This window comes from Cryptotermes secundus, unplaced genomic scaffold, assembly GCF_002891405.2.
Source record: "Cryptotermes secundus unplaced genomic scaffold, Csec_1.0 scaffold696, whole genome shotgun sequence".
Lineage (NCBI taxonomy): Eukaryota > Metazoa > Arthropoda > Insecta > Blattodea > Kalotermitidae > Cryptotermes > Cryptotermes secundus.
This window is the reverse complement of record NW_019734322.1, coordinates 211,078-224,328: the sequence shown is the minus strand read 5'-3', so window position 1 is coordinate 224,328 and position 13,251 is coordinate 211,078. Positions and strand designations below refer to the sequence as shown.

Here is a 13,251-nt window from a genome sequence, read left to right as displayed (position 1 = left end):
TATGAAGCTCCTCATTATGCAGTTTTCTCCATCCTCCTGTCACTTCATCTCTCTTTGGTTCAAATATTTTCCTCAACACCCTGTTCTCAAACACCCTCAGTCTGTGTTCCTCCCTTAATGTCAGAGAACAAGTTTCACACCCATACAGAACCACAGGCAAAATTATAGTTTTGTATATTCTAATTTTTATGTTTTTGGATCGAATCTACAAACAACAGTTTTAATATAGAATTGGAAAATTTTGGTTTGTTTCCTCCTTTGACCAATTGCCTTGGGAGGTGCAGTATTTTCATGCCATTTCATAGTTGTTTGTTTTGCATGTTTAATCACCATTGCATTAGAATATGAAGCATAACTGTGGCACCTTGGCACATTATTAGCTTTCATGCTAATACTTATATTCGTCACATTTATATGTTACCATGCATTAGCACAGAATCCCTTGATGTCATAAGCAGGTGAATTGCTGCCTTTGTTTCGTATCTTTAATGTTGCTTTGGGATCTTCTTGGATTCTGACCTTGAAACATATTTCTGTCTCATATGGTACCATAATTGGTTGAGGAACTATGCTATAAGCTGGAAGGTCACGAGTTCAAGTCCTGATGAGGTAATTGGATTTTTTTTTCCAATTAATCTAATCCTTCTGGCTGCATTATGGCCCTGGGGTCGACTCAGCCTTTTACAGAAATGAGTACTAGGAATATTCATGGGGTATTCTTGGGTGTAAAGGGTGGCTGGCATGTAGGGCTGACAGCCTTGCTGCCATCTATGAGCGAACTGTCTAGAAAATATGGGAACCTCAACCCTATGGACCTGCATGGCCTGTTACAGGAATACCTTTACTTTTTATTTTTAAAACTCTCACACAGTATGATAGTGGGGAGATGTGATCTGTGATATGTATGTGTGTGTGTATTCATCTAAAATGGCAATCTGTGTTAACTGGAAAATTTGTGATCCCATCAGTATCCCAAAAGCATCTGACAGACACATAATTATGTTAACAAATGCCGTAAATTTAATCCTGGAAAGAAATTGGCTATTGCCAAAATGTAATGGTATGAAAACTGTATACTTAAGGTTAAAATAGTATTTTCCTCTTTCAGCTGTGCGACCTCCTAAGAGAATTGTAATAGATGAGAGGGAAAGATTAGCATTAGCACAGTCCTTGAAGGTGAAGGCAATGGATGCATTGAAGGTATGTAAATGTATGATGGCAGTTGTTTGAAACTACTGAAGCTTGCTCTTAATTTAACTTGATAAAATTTCTTGCAGCTGTCTGGACAGAAGCAGCAGATAAAGTTAACCCTGAAAGCACAGGGCTCTGCAGCAGTCCCTCCTACTAATAAGCGGCAAGTCACAGGGTTGCCAGAATTACCAGAACTGAATCTCATACGGAGAGGTATGTTTATTATAAATACTATGCATTAATTATTGTTTCTGAGACTATTTTGCCACAGATATCTTTGAAAAATGATGATACATGTGAGTCATCATTTAAAGAGCAATAAAAGAGGAAATTTGTATACATTGTAATGTCTTGTGTTGGAATGTGGACACAGACTGAAGGAATCTGTGGTGTCCTAGGCTACACTGAGGTAAACTTATGACCAGTTTTAAGAAATCAGGCTATTTTTAGTCATTGCCAGCAGATTGCTGGCACATTTGGGTTGTATGACTTCTTCATGTGAATATGAGGATCACAGAAGGGAGTAGTGATGATTGCGTTTCAGACACTGATTGATAGCGAAGAAAAGTGATGTATGTGTGATAATTCTTAGCAGTTCTACACACTGAAAAATTTCCAGTGTACACTGAAAACAATGGGACAAATGTGACTAGACATAGCTCTTCCAGCCCAGAAATTAGGCATTGTATGTTGAAGCTGGCCAAGTGAATGGAAGTGTGTGTGTGTGTGGCATTGGGAAAGGAGGAAAATTTACCTAAAATGTGGAACTGCACATAAAATTTTAGATATTTGTGCAGCAGTACTCTGTACATTAGGGAACACTGTTCATGTTACATCTATTCATTGTGACTATTAATGATTACTTATGGTAATGCTAGCCAAGGATATTAAGAGATTAATTTCTAGACTGGTCATAGTATGACACGACTGCAGTTAGGACAAAGCTCCTCTGTTAGGTGGTGATGGTAGAATAGAATCTTGCTGAATCATCTGCCAGTTTTGAAAGCTGTAACTTGTGTCACTCAGGATAACCTTTTGTTAATTGAGGTTGTATATTGTGTCCTCTGTAATTTGCACTTTATTATATATTTTCACATTTCAAAGAACAGCATGCGTGCTTCAGTTTCAACTTCAAACTGATCAAAGCTGCTGTGTTAAATCTTGCTTTTGGAGAGGAAATAGTGAGCATAACTCATACATATGAATACTTTTCCTAGTTCAGAAGTGGAGTGATATTATTTAGTGATGCTGAGCATTCAGGATATCCATACATTAGGGAAACAGATGGAAATGTTGCACAGGTTGAGGAATGTATGAGATTTGAGATTTTCAAGACACTGAATATAAAGATAATTGTCTTCTGGGATGTGACACCATGTAGTCTCACAGGTAGATGTCTACCAAAACATCAGTACACATCTACCAGACCACGTTCTATCATATCCTAGAGGGCAGAAATATTCAAGGAACTTGTTCATGAAAACAGACATGTCACAGTCTGCAGTTTGGCTAATGATGAGGGAATCTCATATGACTCTGATATAATCCAAACATGTGAAATGCGATGGACCATTGCAAAAATGTGTGCTTCATGACTGGCAAGCAAAAACAGAATTTTGTCATTGTGTGTCAGGACTGTCAAGAATCACTGGAAGCCCACAGTCCTTTTCAGAGTTCATCACTCATGTCAAAACATGGGTTTATGGAATGACAAAACAGCAGTATTGGATATTGGATTTCTTGAAAACTTCTGGATTGTAACTACAAGTAATTATAATGTTCTCACTAATTTGTGCACTCTCGCTTCTCACTACAGCACACACTGAGTCTTCTGTGTCTTCGCTAGCTGTTGTCTGGTAAGGGGTCCCAAGATTGTCCGCTGCACGTATTCATACTGACTGAACTCATGACCTTGCCATGACTGTCCACTCACTGGCAATCCCTGGCTCTCAGTTGTAACTAACTCGTCCCATTGGTCCTTGTTATATAGCTTCTGGTTGGACTGCACAGAAAATGCTGTATCATAGTCGTCATTTACAGGACATTGTGTAGCAATGGCTTCTTGTTTACTGATGTTATTGCATGTTTACCATGCCATTGTGTAGCAATGAATGATCTCTCTTGTTGAGTTGTTTGATCATGTCACATTGCCATTGCCTAGCAATGAATGACATCTCTTCTTGAGTTGTTTGATCATGTCACATTATTTTTCTGAAAAGTACTTCCTGTGATAAATGAACTTTATATTATTACTGTGAATGCAGTTCTTGTATCATGTCATTCCAGAACGTATGGCCCCACCTGTAGTGGCAGGCAAGAAGAGGCCAGCTGAAGATCCCCCACCTTTGGAGCCCTTGCTAGCCAACAAAGTGGCTGCCATGTCAAAGCCAGCAGCAAAAAAAGCAACATCAAGGAGAGAAGAGTTGCTGAAACAGCTGAAAGCTGTGGAGGATGCAATAGCACGCAAAAGATCCAAGATATAATAGGGTGAGTCTCAGAAATAAAACAGAGAGTTTAAAGCAGAATTCATAAAACCTGTTTTCCTGTTGCATAGATTTCAAGTCCTATAGATATGTTGTTTACAGTGCCAATGTTATAGTCTATTTGTTGTTGGATAGCACTCAAATAAAGGAATTTAAATATTATATTATTTTCTTTTCATTTTGTGAAGATCTTACTGCTTATATACAGATTCTGCCTATATTAAATTTATTGGATGTAACTTGAAGTTGCACACCATAACCATGTTTGTAATTGTTGATGCACAAACAGCATTTCATACAATAGGTTGAGGTATATTTATGATCTGTCTCTCAAAAATCTTTGAATATCCATTAGGGGAACTGTAGATATTACTTAATATATGATTTTACCAGACCTGTATGCACAGCAGTGACGTGAACAGTCTCCTTAAATGAGAAGGCACTGTAGTATCTAGCAGATGAATTTGGAGTAGATAACTTTCCATTGCCTGAATAGGGAGGTTCAAAAGTTGGTATCACCTACAAGACAGTGTCCAGAGAGTGCATAAACATGAACTGGGAAACAGCAGATGGTTGAATGAAGATAAAGTTAACTATTAGAAGAATTACATAATACAAGTATGAACTACAAGATGACATAGAGGAAACAGCTTTTGTTATATAAGAGAGAGAGAGCAAGAGAGCGTGCTTTTGCAGATTTGATGGGTCAGACAAGTTGCCACCCCTTGTCATAAGGAAATGTCAAAATTCCTATTCTTTCAAAAATGCCAATAAAACCAACAATACATCTTATAGCAAAGCTAGGATCACTGCTTATATCCCCATGAACTAGTTAAGGGGACTGTATGCAAATAAAAAAATACAGCTCTTCATAGATCAGTGTTCTGTTTATAACTTGCTTAAAAATGTCTTAAAAGACATGTTCTTTCCAGCAAATGTGCTACTCATCCCTAGTGCTTAAACATACATATTATCAGTTTTTTCATATGCTGCTGTTGAGAGTTGCTAGTAGGGAAGGCATTATCTGTGACTGAGGATTGTATTTGAAGCTTAATAATAAATAATTTACTATTAGTACAGTCATGGAAGACCAAGAGGAAGGATGAGGAGGACATGAACTGGGCAGAATACTTCATCCTTGTGAACTTCATATTATACCAATTTTAAATTAATGATTATCATCAAGTACACTAAAGAATCTAATAATTGCCAAGCCTTGAGGAAATACAGCATTTCTTGTATTCAGCAACATTAGAAGAACTTGACAGTTACTGTGTGCAATTTTCACTAGAGAAATACAAGGTGTGACAATTCCCAAAATGGGCGTGTGAAAACAAAATTTGCTTACTTGTGCACTAATGGCTGCTATTGCCTTTGAAATACTCTCTTTCTGAAGCTGTGCACTTTGTGAGACAATGATGCCACTGCTGGAAACAGTCTTGAAAATCGTTTTCCAGAATACCTTGCAGTAGTGTCATGTTACGTTGGATGTCAGGAACATCAGCAAATCTTTGCCCCTTCAGCGCATATTTTTTTAATTTTTGGAAGAGCCAAAAATTGCAGGGTGCTAAGTCAGGTGAGTAATATGGATGGTCCATTTTTATAATGGATTTTGTAGCCAGGAACTTGTGAACTCTTATTAACACATCATGTGTGGGGATATTGTCATGGTGGAGAATCCACTTGTCAGGCCAGAGTTCATGTCTTTTCCTCCAAACAGATTGCCATAACCTTGTCAGTACTTCCAAATAACACTGTTGAGTCACTGTTTGTCCTTGTGCAGTGAATTCATAGTGAACGATCCCCTTGAGATTGAAGAAACACACAAGAATTGTCTCGAACTGCAAGGGAAATGTGTGCTTTTTTGGCTGAGGTGAATTCTGTGTTTTCGACTGCATGCTCTGGTGTTTTGTTTACAGGTCATATTGAAAACATCACATATCATCACTAGTAATGACACTATCAAACATCTCTGCACTGCTAAAATCAGATGAAATGTGAAGCCAACGTTGTTTCTGGTCATCTGTCAAGATTTGAGGCACTATCTTTGCAGAAATTTTTCTCATTCCCAAATCCTCCTTAATAATCTGTTGCACCGTTTCCCTATTCATATTCAATTCTGCTATTAGTCTCGCACCTAATATTTGATCTGAGCGCACCAAGGTTCATACTCTATCCACATTTGCATCTGTCCTTTGCGTTCTTGGCTGCTCACTTCCTGGGTTATCTCTTGCACATCTTCTTGTCCTTCCTTCAGCCACCTATGCCATTGAAAAACACTCACTTTATTCAGAGCTTATTCACCATAAGCCACTGTTAACAGGACTAACATTTCACTAGCACTCTTACCAATCTTCACACAAAACTTTATGTTTATCCGCTGCTCCAGATTCTTGTCTCTCATTTTTCCACCAGTAGTATACCACGGACACATACTACTTCCTCTGCTGCCTGGAAACAAATGACTCATTTGGTCTATGGCTCAAGTTGGAACATGTCCAGACGTGCTTGGGTACATGCGTTTGCCTGACTCAACACCCTAGTAACACACTGCGGCCATTCCGGGAATTAAATTGTCACACCTTGTATTCTCTGACCTGAAGTCCTCTGTTTGTTAAGCAGAATTGTGCCAAAAAATCTTATCGCATTAAGTCATCGTAACAGGTTATGGATGGAGATGACCTCCAGATATGGAGGTTGGCTGTGAATAAGCAGTGACAAGGGGTGGTCCTCCAGTTTTTAGGTGGGTTGGAAATGCCAGTCTGATATATTCTGAGCTCCAGTCAGCATGATTAAATCAACCACACATAAATGAATCATAGTTTTATTCATAGAGAAATTAAGGGAATGTCATATTTTGGTTATGCCTGGTACCATTTCAGTTCAGAATCTGTTGTCTTCCCATCTTTCAAAAAGTGTAAAGATTAAGTATACAAGGCTAATTTTAGCTGTTACTCTCTATGGGTGTGAAACTTGTTCTGTCACCCTACAGGAAGGCCATAGATAGAGGGTGTTTTGGAGTAGGGTGCAGAGGAGGGAATTTGGATGTAAGAGAAAGAAAGTAACAGAAGAAGAAAACCCAAAGGAGAAGAGACCAGTTGCGTGATGTAGGCATATATAAGAGAATAATATTAAAATGGGTATTATAGAAATAGAGTGTGAAAATGTGGACCAGATTCACCTGGCTGAGCATGAGGTTCAGCGGCAGGCTTCTGTTGTGGATTCCTTAAGGGAATTTTTTGAGTGCATAAGTAACTGTTAGCTTCTGAAGAGGAAGAGTTAAAAGTAATAACATTGCTTTATCCTTGTCTTACATTAAAGTCACTGGGTAAATAGAGTAGGTAATTCCTCACATAGCAAATGTGAAAACAGTGATAGTGCCTCAGTTGTGGAGGGAGCTACCACAGCACCTTTTTTTTATTGCTAGTGGGGTGGGACTAAGTCCCTTATACTGCGGCCACTTCTGGCCTATTCTACCAGCCCCAGGTAATAGGTGAGGGTGATTGTGGAGCAATTGGTGGAATGAAGATTGGCAGGGGAAATCAAAGTACTTGGAGAAAACCTGCCCAGCGCCACTTTGTCCACCACAAATCCCACTTGACCAGACCCAGGATTGAACCCAGGCCACCGCAATGGGAAGCCAGCAACTAACCACTTGAGCTATGGCGCGGCCCTACCACAGCACTTACTAACATAGCAATCTGCGTAGTAGTATTATACAGCTGTTGACAATAAAATCTTAATGAATCAGATATTGCTATAGTAATATTTCTTTATTTGTTCATTTGTTACATGTTTCGATCCAGCTGGATCATCAGCAGGCAAATACTGTTGAAATATACACTCGTATTAAATTGTATTGCTAATTTGGATCCTTCTTAACAGTCATGAAAATAAATTTCATTATGATCGTAGTTTCATTACAAATTTCAATATTAATATTAAAATATAAAGCTTATAACTCAGAAGTTAAAATGTTAAAAGTAAAATGTAATTAAAATTTTGATGGTCTATGGTGATATATTGCGGGGCAGACGGGTATTCAGGGAGCCTGTGTTGTTTTAATTATGTGCACCTGAAAATAAATTATAGATGTTCTGATATGTAAAAAGGTAAAGCTATCCCTGTAACAGGCCATGAAGGCCCATAGGGTTGTGAGATGTTGAGGGTCCCACATTATCTAGACAATCGGCTCAAAGATGGCGGTAAGGTTGTCAGCCTTACGCGCTTTACTCCCCAGGAAAATTATTTATTTCTGTTAGAGGCAGAGTGAACCTGGAAGGATTAGGTCAATTGAAAAAAATCCAGTGACCTCATTGGTATTTGAACCTGTGACCTTCCAACTTGTAGCATAGTGTCTTAACCGCTATGCTACTGCATGCCCTCTTCTAATATGTAATATAATTTATAATTTTGAGTGATGTATAGTCATATGGATATTCTGATAGAGTTTGGGATAGCCATGTACTTATGTACTCGGGCACAATTCACTGATGCGTATGGAGATGCAGGCGCCACCACACACTACTGCTACTACTAGTACTTCTACTACTACTACTACTACTAATAATAATATTTTTTGAAAATATTGAACAGTACTCAGACGTTCAAAAATGTCTCTTGTCTTACAATTTGAATTAATATTAAAAATCGGCTCAATTATATGTGGTTACGGAGGGTGCCAGAAAAATATACCTTGGGCGTCGCGTTGGACAGAGATGGTCTAAAACATGAAGATGCTTTATTGCCACACCTTTTCAGTGCTGCTTTAGAATATGCCATTATGAAGGTCCAGGAAAATCAGGTGGGACTGAAATTAAATGGGACACATCAGCTGTTGGTCTATGCCTATGATGTGAATCTACTGGGTGATAATATAGATACCATAAAGAAAACACACAAACTTTAATTGACCCAAGTAAGGAGATTGGTCTGGAAGTAAAAACAGAAAAAAACTAAGTATATGTTGCTGTCGTGTCACCAAAATGCAGGGCAAAATCATAACATAAAGGTAGGATATGGCTGTTTTGAAAACGTGACACAGTTCAGACCTCGGATATTGCTTACTACCATTCAGTCCAGAACTTTCTGTCTTCTTGTCTGCTGTCCAAAAACATAGAAATTAGAATATACAAAACTAATTTTGCCTCTGGTTTTGTATGGGTGTGAAACTTGGTCTCTGACATTAAGGGAGCAATGTAGACTGAAGGTGTTTAGAATATTTGGACTGAAGGGAGATGAAGTGGCAAGAGATTGGAGAGAACTTTATAATGAGAAGCTTCATAACTTGTATTCTTCTCCAAGTATAATTAGAATGATCAAGTCAAGGAGGATGAGGTGGGCAGGGCATGTAGCACGAATGGGGGGGGCGATGGAGGAATGCATATAGAATATTGGTGGAAAAGTCAGAAGGAAAGAGACCACTGGGAAGACCAAGGTATAGGTGGGTGGACAGTATTAAAATGGACCTTAGAGAGATAGGATGGGATGGTATGGATTGCATTGATCTGGCTCAGGATGGGGACCAGTGGAGGGCTCTTGTAAACACGGTAATGAACCTTCGGGTTCCATAAAATGCTGGGAAATTGAGTAGCTTCAGAATTGGTGGCTCCTCAAGAAGGGCTTAGCTCCATTAGTAAGTAAGTAAGTATAGTCATATGGTGTGGAGTAAATGTTTATTTACATATTGCGTGGCAGTTTTGCACATGAGTGCTGTATGTTCTGTTTTCTTCTTTGATGTCATGAGTAATGGTGGTAAAGTTCTTCTGTAATGAAAGTAATATTTAAGTGCTTTTTTATGTACTTGTTCTTTCCTTTAATTTTGATTTCTTGTGTATATTGTACTGTGTTCAGTACAGGGTACCATGTCTTCTTGCTATTAGATTGTTCCTCTTCCATGTTTTTTTTTGTACTAACTATTGTATGATGTAGTGGGTATGTCTTGTAAGATTTGTGATGTTCAAGGGAGTGAGTGTGGTGGTTATATTTTGATTAGGGGTTGTGGTGTATTTGGGGTGTGCTTTATTTATTATTATAATGCGCCTGTTTTTGTTTGGTTGAATATGAGGTTATTTGTATTTGCAAAGGTGTCGTTCATTTGTAACCTTTGTTGACTTAAATTATAGAGGATGTTTCAGAAATACATGGCATAACTTAAGGAATGAGTGCTCATATGTAGGTAATAAAAATAGTTTATATCAACACAGGTCCCAAAATGCATAGTTTCTGAGTTAAGGCTTTCTAAAACCGCTGAATTTTGCAACTCCCACAGATGGTTTCTGTCATTCACTACATTAAGACAGCCATGGTATCAGTCTGACACAATCTTGTAAAGTTTCCAGATCTTAATAGGAGAAGTGTACAGTAATTGTTAAGTGTGTGGTGATTGCAAGTTGTTGATACGATGTACTCAAATCAAGAGCTAGCCGATATGCATTTCATGTACAGTTTGGTGGATGGTAATGCTGTGGTGGCTTGTCATTTGTACCAAGAAAGGTATCCAGGATGAAGATGACCAGATAGGAAAACATTTGTAAGTATCCATCACCGCCTTTGTGAACATGGAAGTTTTTCACCTTGTGTTGCCAGCAGGGGACTACCAAGATCTATGACTCATGAAGTAGAGGAGGATATTCTGGGTGTTTTGACTGAAACTCCTGGAATCAACACACTAAGGGTATCAGTGCAAGTGGGTGTCACTCATTTGACTGTCTGGAGAGTGTTGTGTGAACAAAAGCTGTATCCCTACCATCTGCAATGTGTACAGGCCTTGTCACTACAAGATTACCCGTGTGAGTAATGTTCTGCCAGTGGTACAAATCCTAATTTTTTTTTTAAATTCGTTTAGTGGGGGTGGAGTCCAACTGGGTACGCTTGACACGGTGGCCACTGATTGGTCTATTATAGCCTGCCCTGGGTGATTATGATGATAGAGAATTTTGTGGAATGAAGATTGGCGAGGGAGGAAACCCGCCCCAGTGCCACTTGGTCCACCACAAATCCCACTTGACCAGACCTGGGATTGAACCTGGGCTGCTGCGGTGGAAAACCAGCGACTAACCGCTTGAGCTATGGTGCGGCCTGGTACAGCTCCTAACTTCCCTGCCTTTGAGATATTTACAGAGGAAGCACAGTTCACAAGAGATGGGATCCAGAATTTTCACAATGAGCACTTGTAGGCAGATGAAAATCCACATGTGATTTTTCCATCACATCACCAATAGCGGTTCTCCATCAACAGGACAGACTTACAAAGCTTTCTTGGAAAACAGCATCTGATCATTCGTTGAGAACTGCACTTTATGCATGATGGTGCTCCCATACATTCCAGTCTTGTTGCCCGCAGGTACCTGAATCAAAACTTTCCTGGTCGGTTGACAGGTAATGGTGGAACAACTGCCTGGCCTCCATGCTCATGTGATTTAAATCCACTGGATTTCTACTTGTGGGGCCATTTAAAATCATTGGTACATTTGTCTCCAGTGAATGATATGGAAACTCCCCAAAATCAAATTGTGGCAGATTTTCAGAAATATGCAAAATGCCAGGAATTTGGGATCATCTTTGGGTGGCAGTGAGATGTCGAGCTGAGGCCTGCATTCAGGCAGAAGGTGGACATTTGGAACATTTACTGCAAGGTAGTGTGAAGAGCTGAGTGTCATAGACACACCTTAAAAACTCGAGAAACTATGCGTTTCCGGACCTATGCTGATATAAACTATTTTTATTATCCACATATGAGAAACCATTTCCGAAGTTATGCCATGTATTTTTGAAACGTTCTGTATACGTGGAATCCTTCGAATGTATTTAGTAATTGGTCTTTGTTTTCAGTGTGTAGTATTTCTACTGCTTGGTCTATTGTACTATATGTGTGTGTGCTGTGTCAAGTGTCTGTTGAGTGTATTTTGAGTTGTTTGTTTTTATGGCTTCATATATCAGGTTTTAAATGTATGTCCTGTGTCTCCCATGTATTTCAGTAGACATTTGTTGCATTTTAATTGGTGTATTCCACTTTCATATGGGTGGCATGAGTTATTATATATAATTATTACATGTGTAAGTGGGTTTCTGGTATATACTGAATAATTGGTTGTGTTTACTTGTGATAGGTAATTTAGTTTGTGTGTTTCTTTTTCAATAGTTCATTTTATTTTTGGGTGTACTGCATTGAATTTCATTAACGTGTTCTCTATATTTGTAGGAGGGCATGCGGCAGCGTAGTTGGTTGAGGGGCTATGCTACAAGCCAGGAGGTCATTGGATTTTTTTCAATTGACCTAATCCTTTCAGCCACGCTATGGCCCTGGGGTCGACTCAGCCTCTAACAGAAATGAGTACCAGGAATTAATTAAATAATTTTCATGGGGAGTAAAGCGAGGCTGGCACATAAGGCTGACAACCTTACTGCCATCTTTGAGCCGATTGTCTAGAAAATGTGGGACCCTCAATGTCTCACAACCATATGGACCTTCACGGCCTGTTACAGGGATAGCTTTACTTACTATATTTGTAGTGTATGTTATATAAAATTAATATAACTTCTACATATCTGTAGTAGTTAACAACTTCATGTTTATTTAGAATTTGATGACTTTGGTATGTGTTCTAAATATTTTATGAAGGTGTCAGCCAGGACTGCTGATGTAGGCGCTCTGATTGCTAAACCTTCATCTTCTTTATAGAATTGGTTATTAAATTGTAAATAGTTTTGTTCAAAGATGGTGTTTAATAGGGTTTTTAACTAATGTTTCTTGTGGTCACTGTATGGTTCCCATTGCTGAGAATTTCTTTTATCATGTTTTTAACATCTGTTGTTTGTATGCTAGTATACCTGTTTTTGATGTTAAAGGAGCAAAGTTCTGCATTTTCATCTATTTTTGTATTTTTGAGATTTTGAATCATGTTACTAGAAATTGGGATATTATAAGTGTTGGGCAGTTGTAATATATTGCTTAGTTCCTTGGTATTTTGCTAGTTTATATCTGGAATGTCTTCCCGATTGACAGTTAGGCAGATTGGTTTATGTTGCTTATGTAGTTTTATGGCTCCATGTATACGTGGTGCTCTAGGATTCATGTTGATGTATTTCCATTTGTTGTTTTTGTTTGTGTTTTTACTGTTGTTAATGTTATGTATTTGTAATGTCAAGTGGTAACTTTGTGAAGGTGTTTTGTGCTATAAATTCTATTTTGCTAACATAATTTTCTTTGTGTAATATGACAAGGATGATACCTTTATCTGCCTTGGTTGTAATTAGTTGGTTTTGCTTTATTTTCTGCTTAACCTTTATCGGACGAACGTCATCATATGATGTCGTTAAAAGTTAGGGCAGCTGGCCGAACGTCGTCATATGATGTCGCGGATTCCACGCGTGTAAGGTTTTTTTTAATATTATATTAAAAATATAAATTGTTGTTCTATTTACATGATTTTTGGTCACCACCTTTATAATGAGACAGCCTTCGTTCCTGCATGATCAAATGTAATCTAGGGACGTCATATGATGTTAAAAGTAAGGACAAATTTAAGAACGACATCATATGATGTCGCGCATTCCACGCGTGTAAAGATTTTTT

At 38.5% G+C, this 13,251-nt stretch overlaps 1 protein-coding gene across 4 annotated transcripts in view; it reads left to right on the top strand.

Annotated features, from left to right (window-relative positions):
- The window catches only part of LOC111868645 (zinc finger CCCH domain-containing protein 18), a 44,581-nt gene that overhangs the window by 28,795 nt on the left and 2,535 nt on the right, over positions 1-13,251 (top strand). For all 4 annotated transcript variants that reach the window (XM_023859489.2, XM_023859488.2, XM_023859486.2 and 1 more), the window contains exons 10-12: positions 1,109-1,200; positions 1,278-1,404; positions 3,478-3,678. In XM_023859489.2, coding sequence (XP_023715257.1) covers positions 1,109-1,200; positions 1,278-1,404; positions 3,478-3,674 — 416 coding nt within the window. In that variant the 3' untranslated portion in view covers positions 3,675-3,678. The remainder of the gene's footprint in view (positions 1-1,108; positions 1,201-1,277; positions 1,405-3,477; positions 3,679-13,251) is intronic.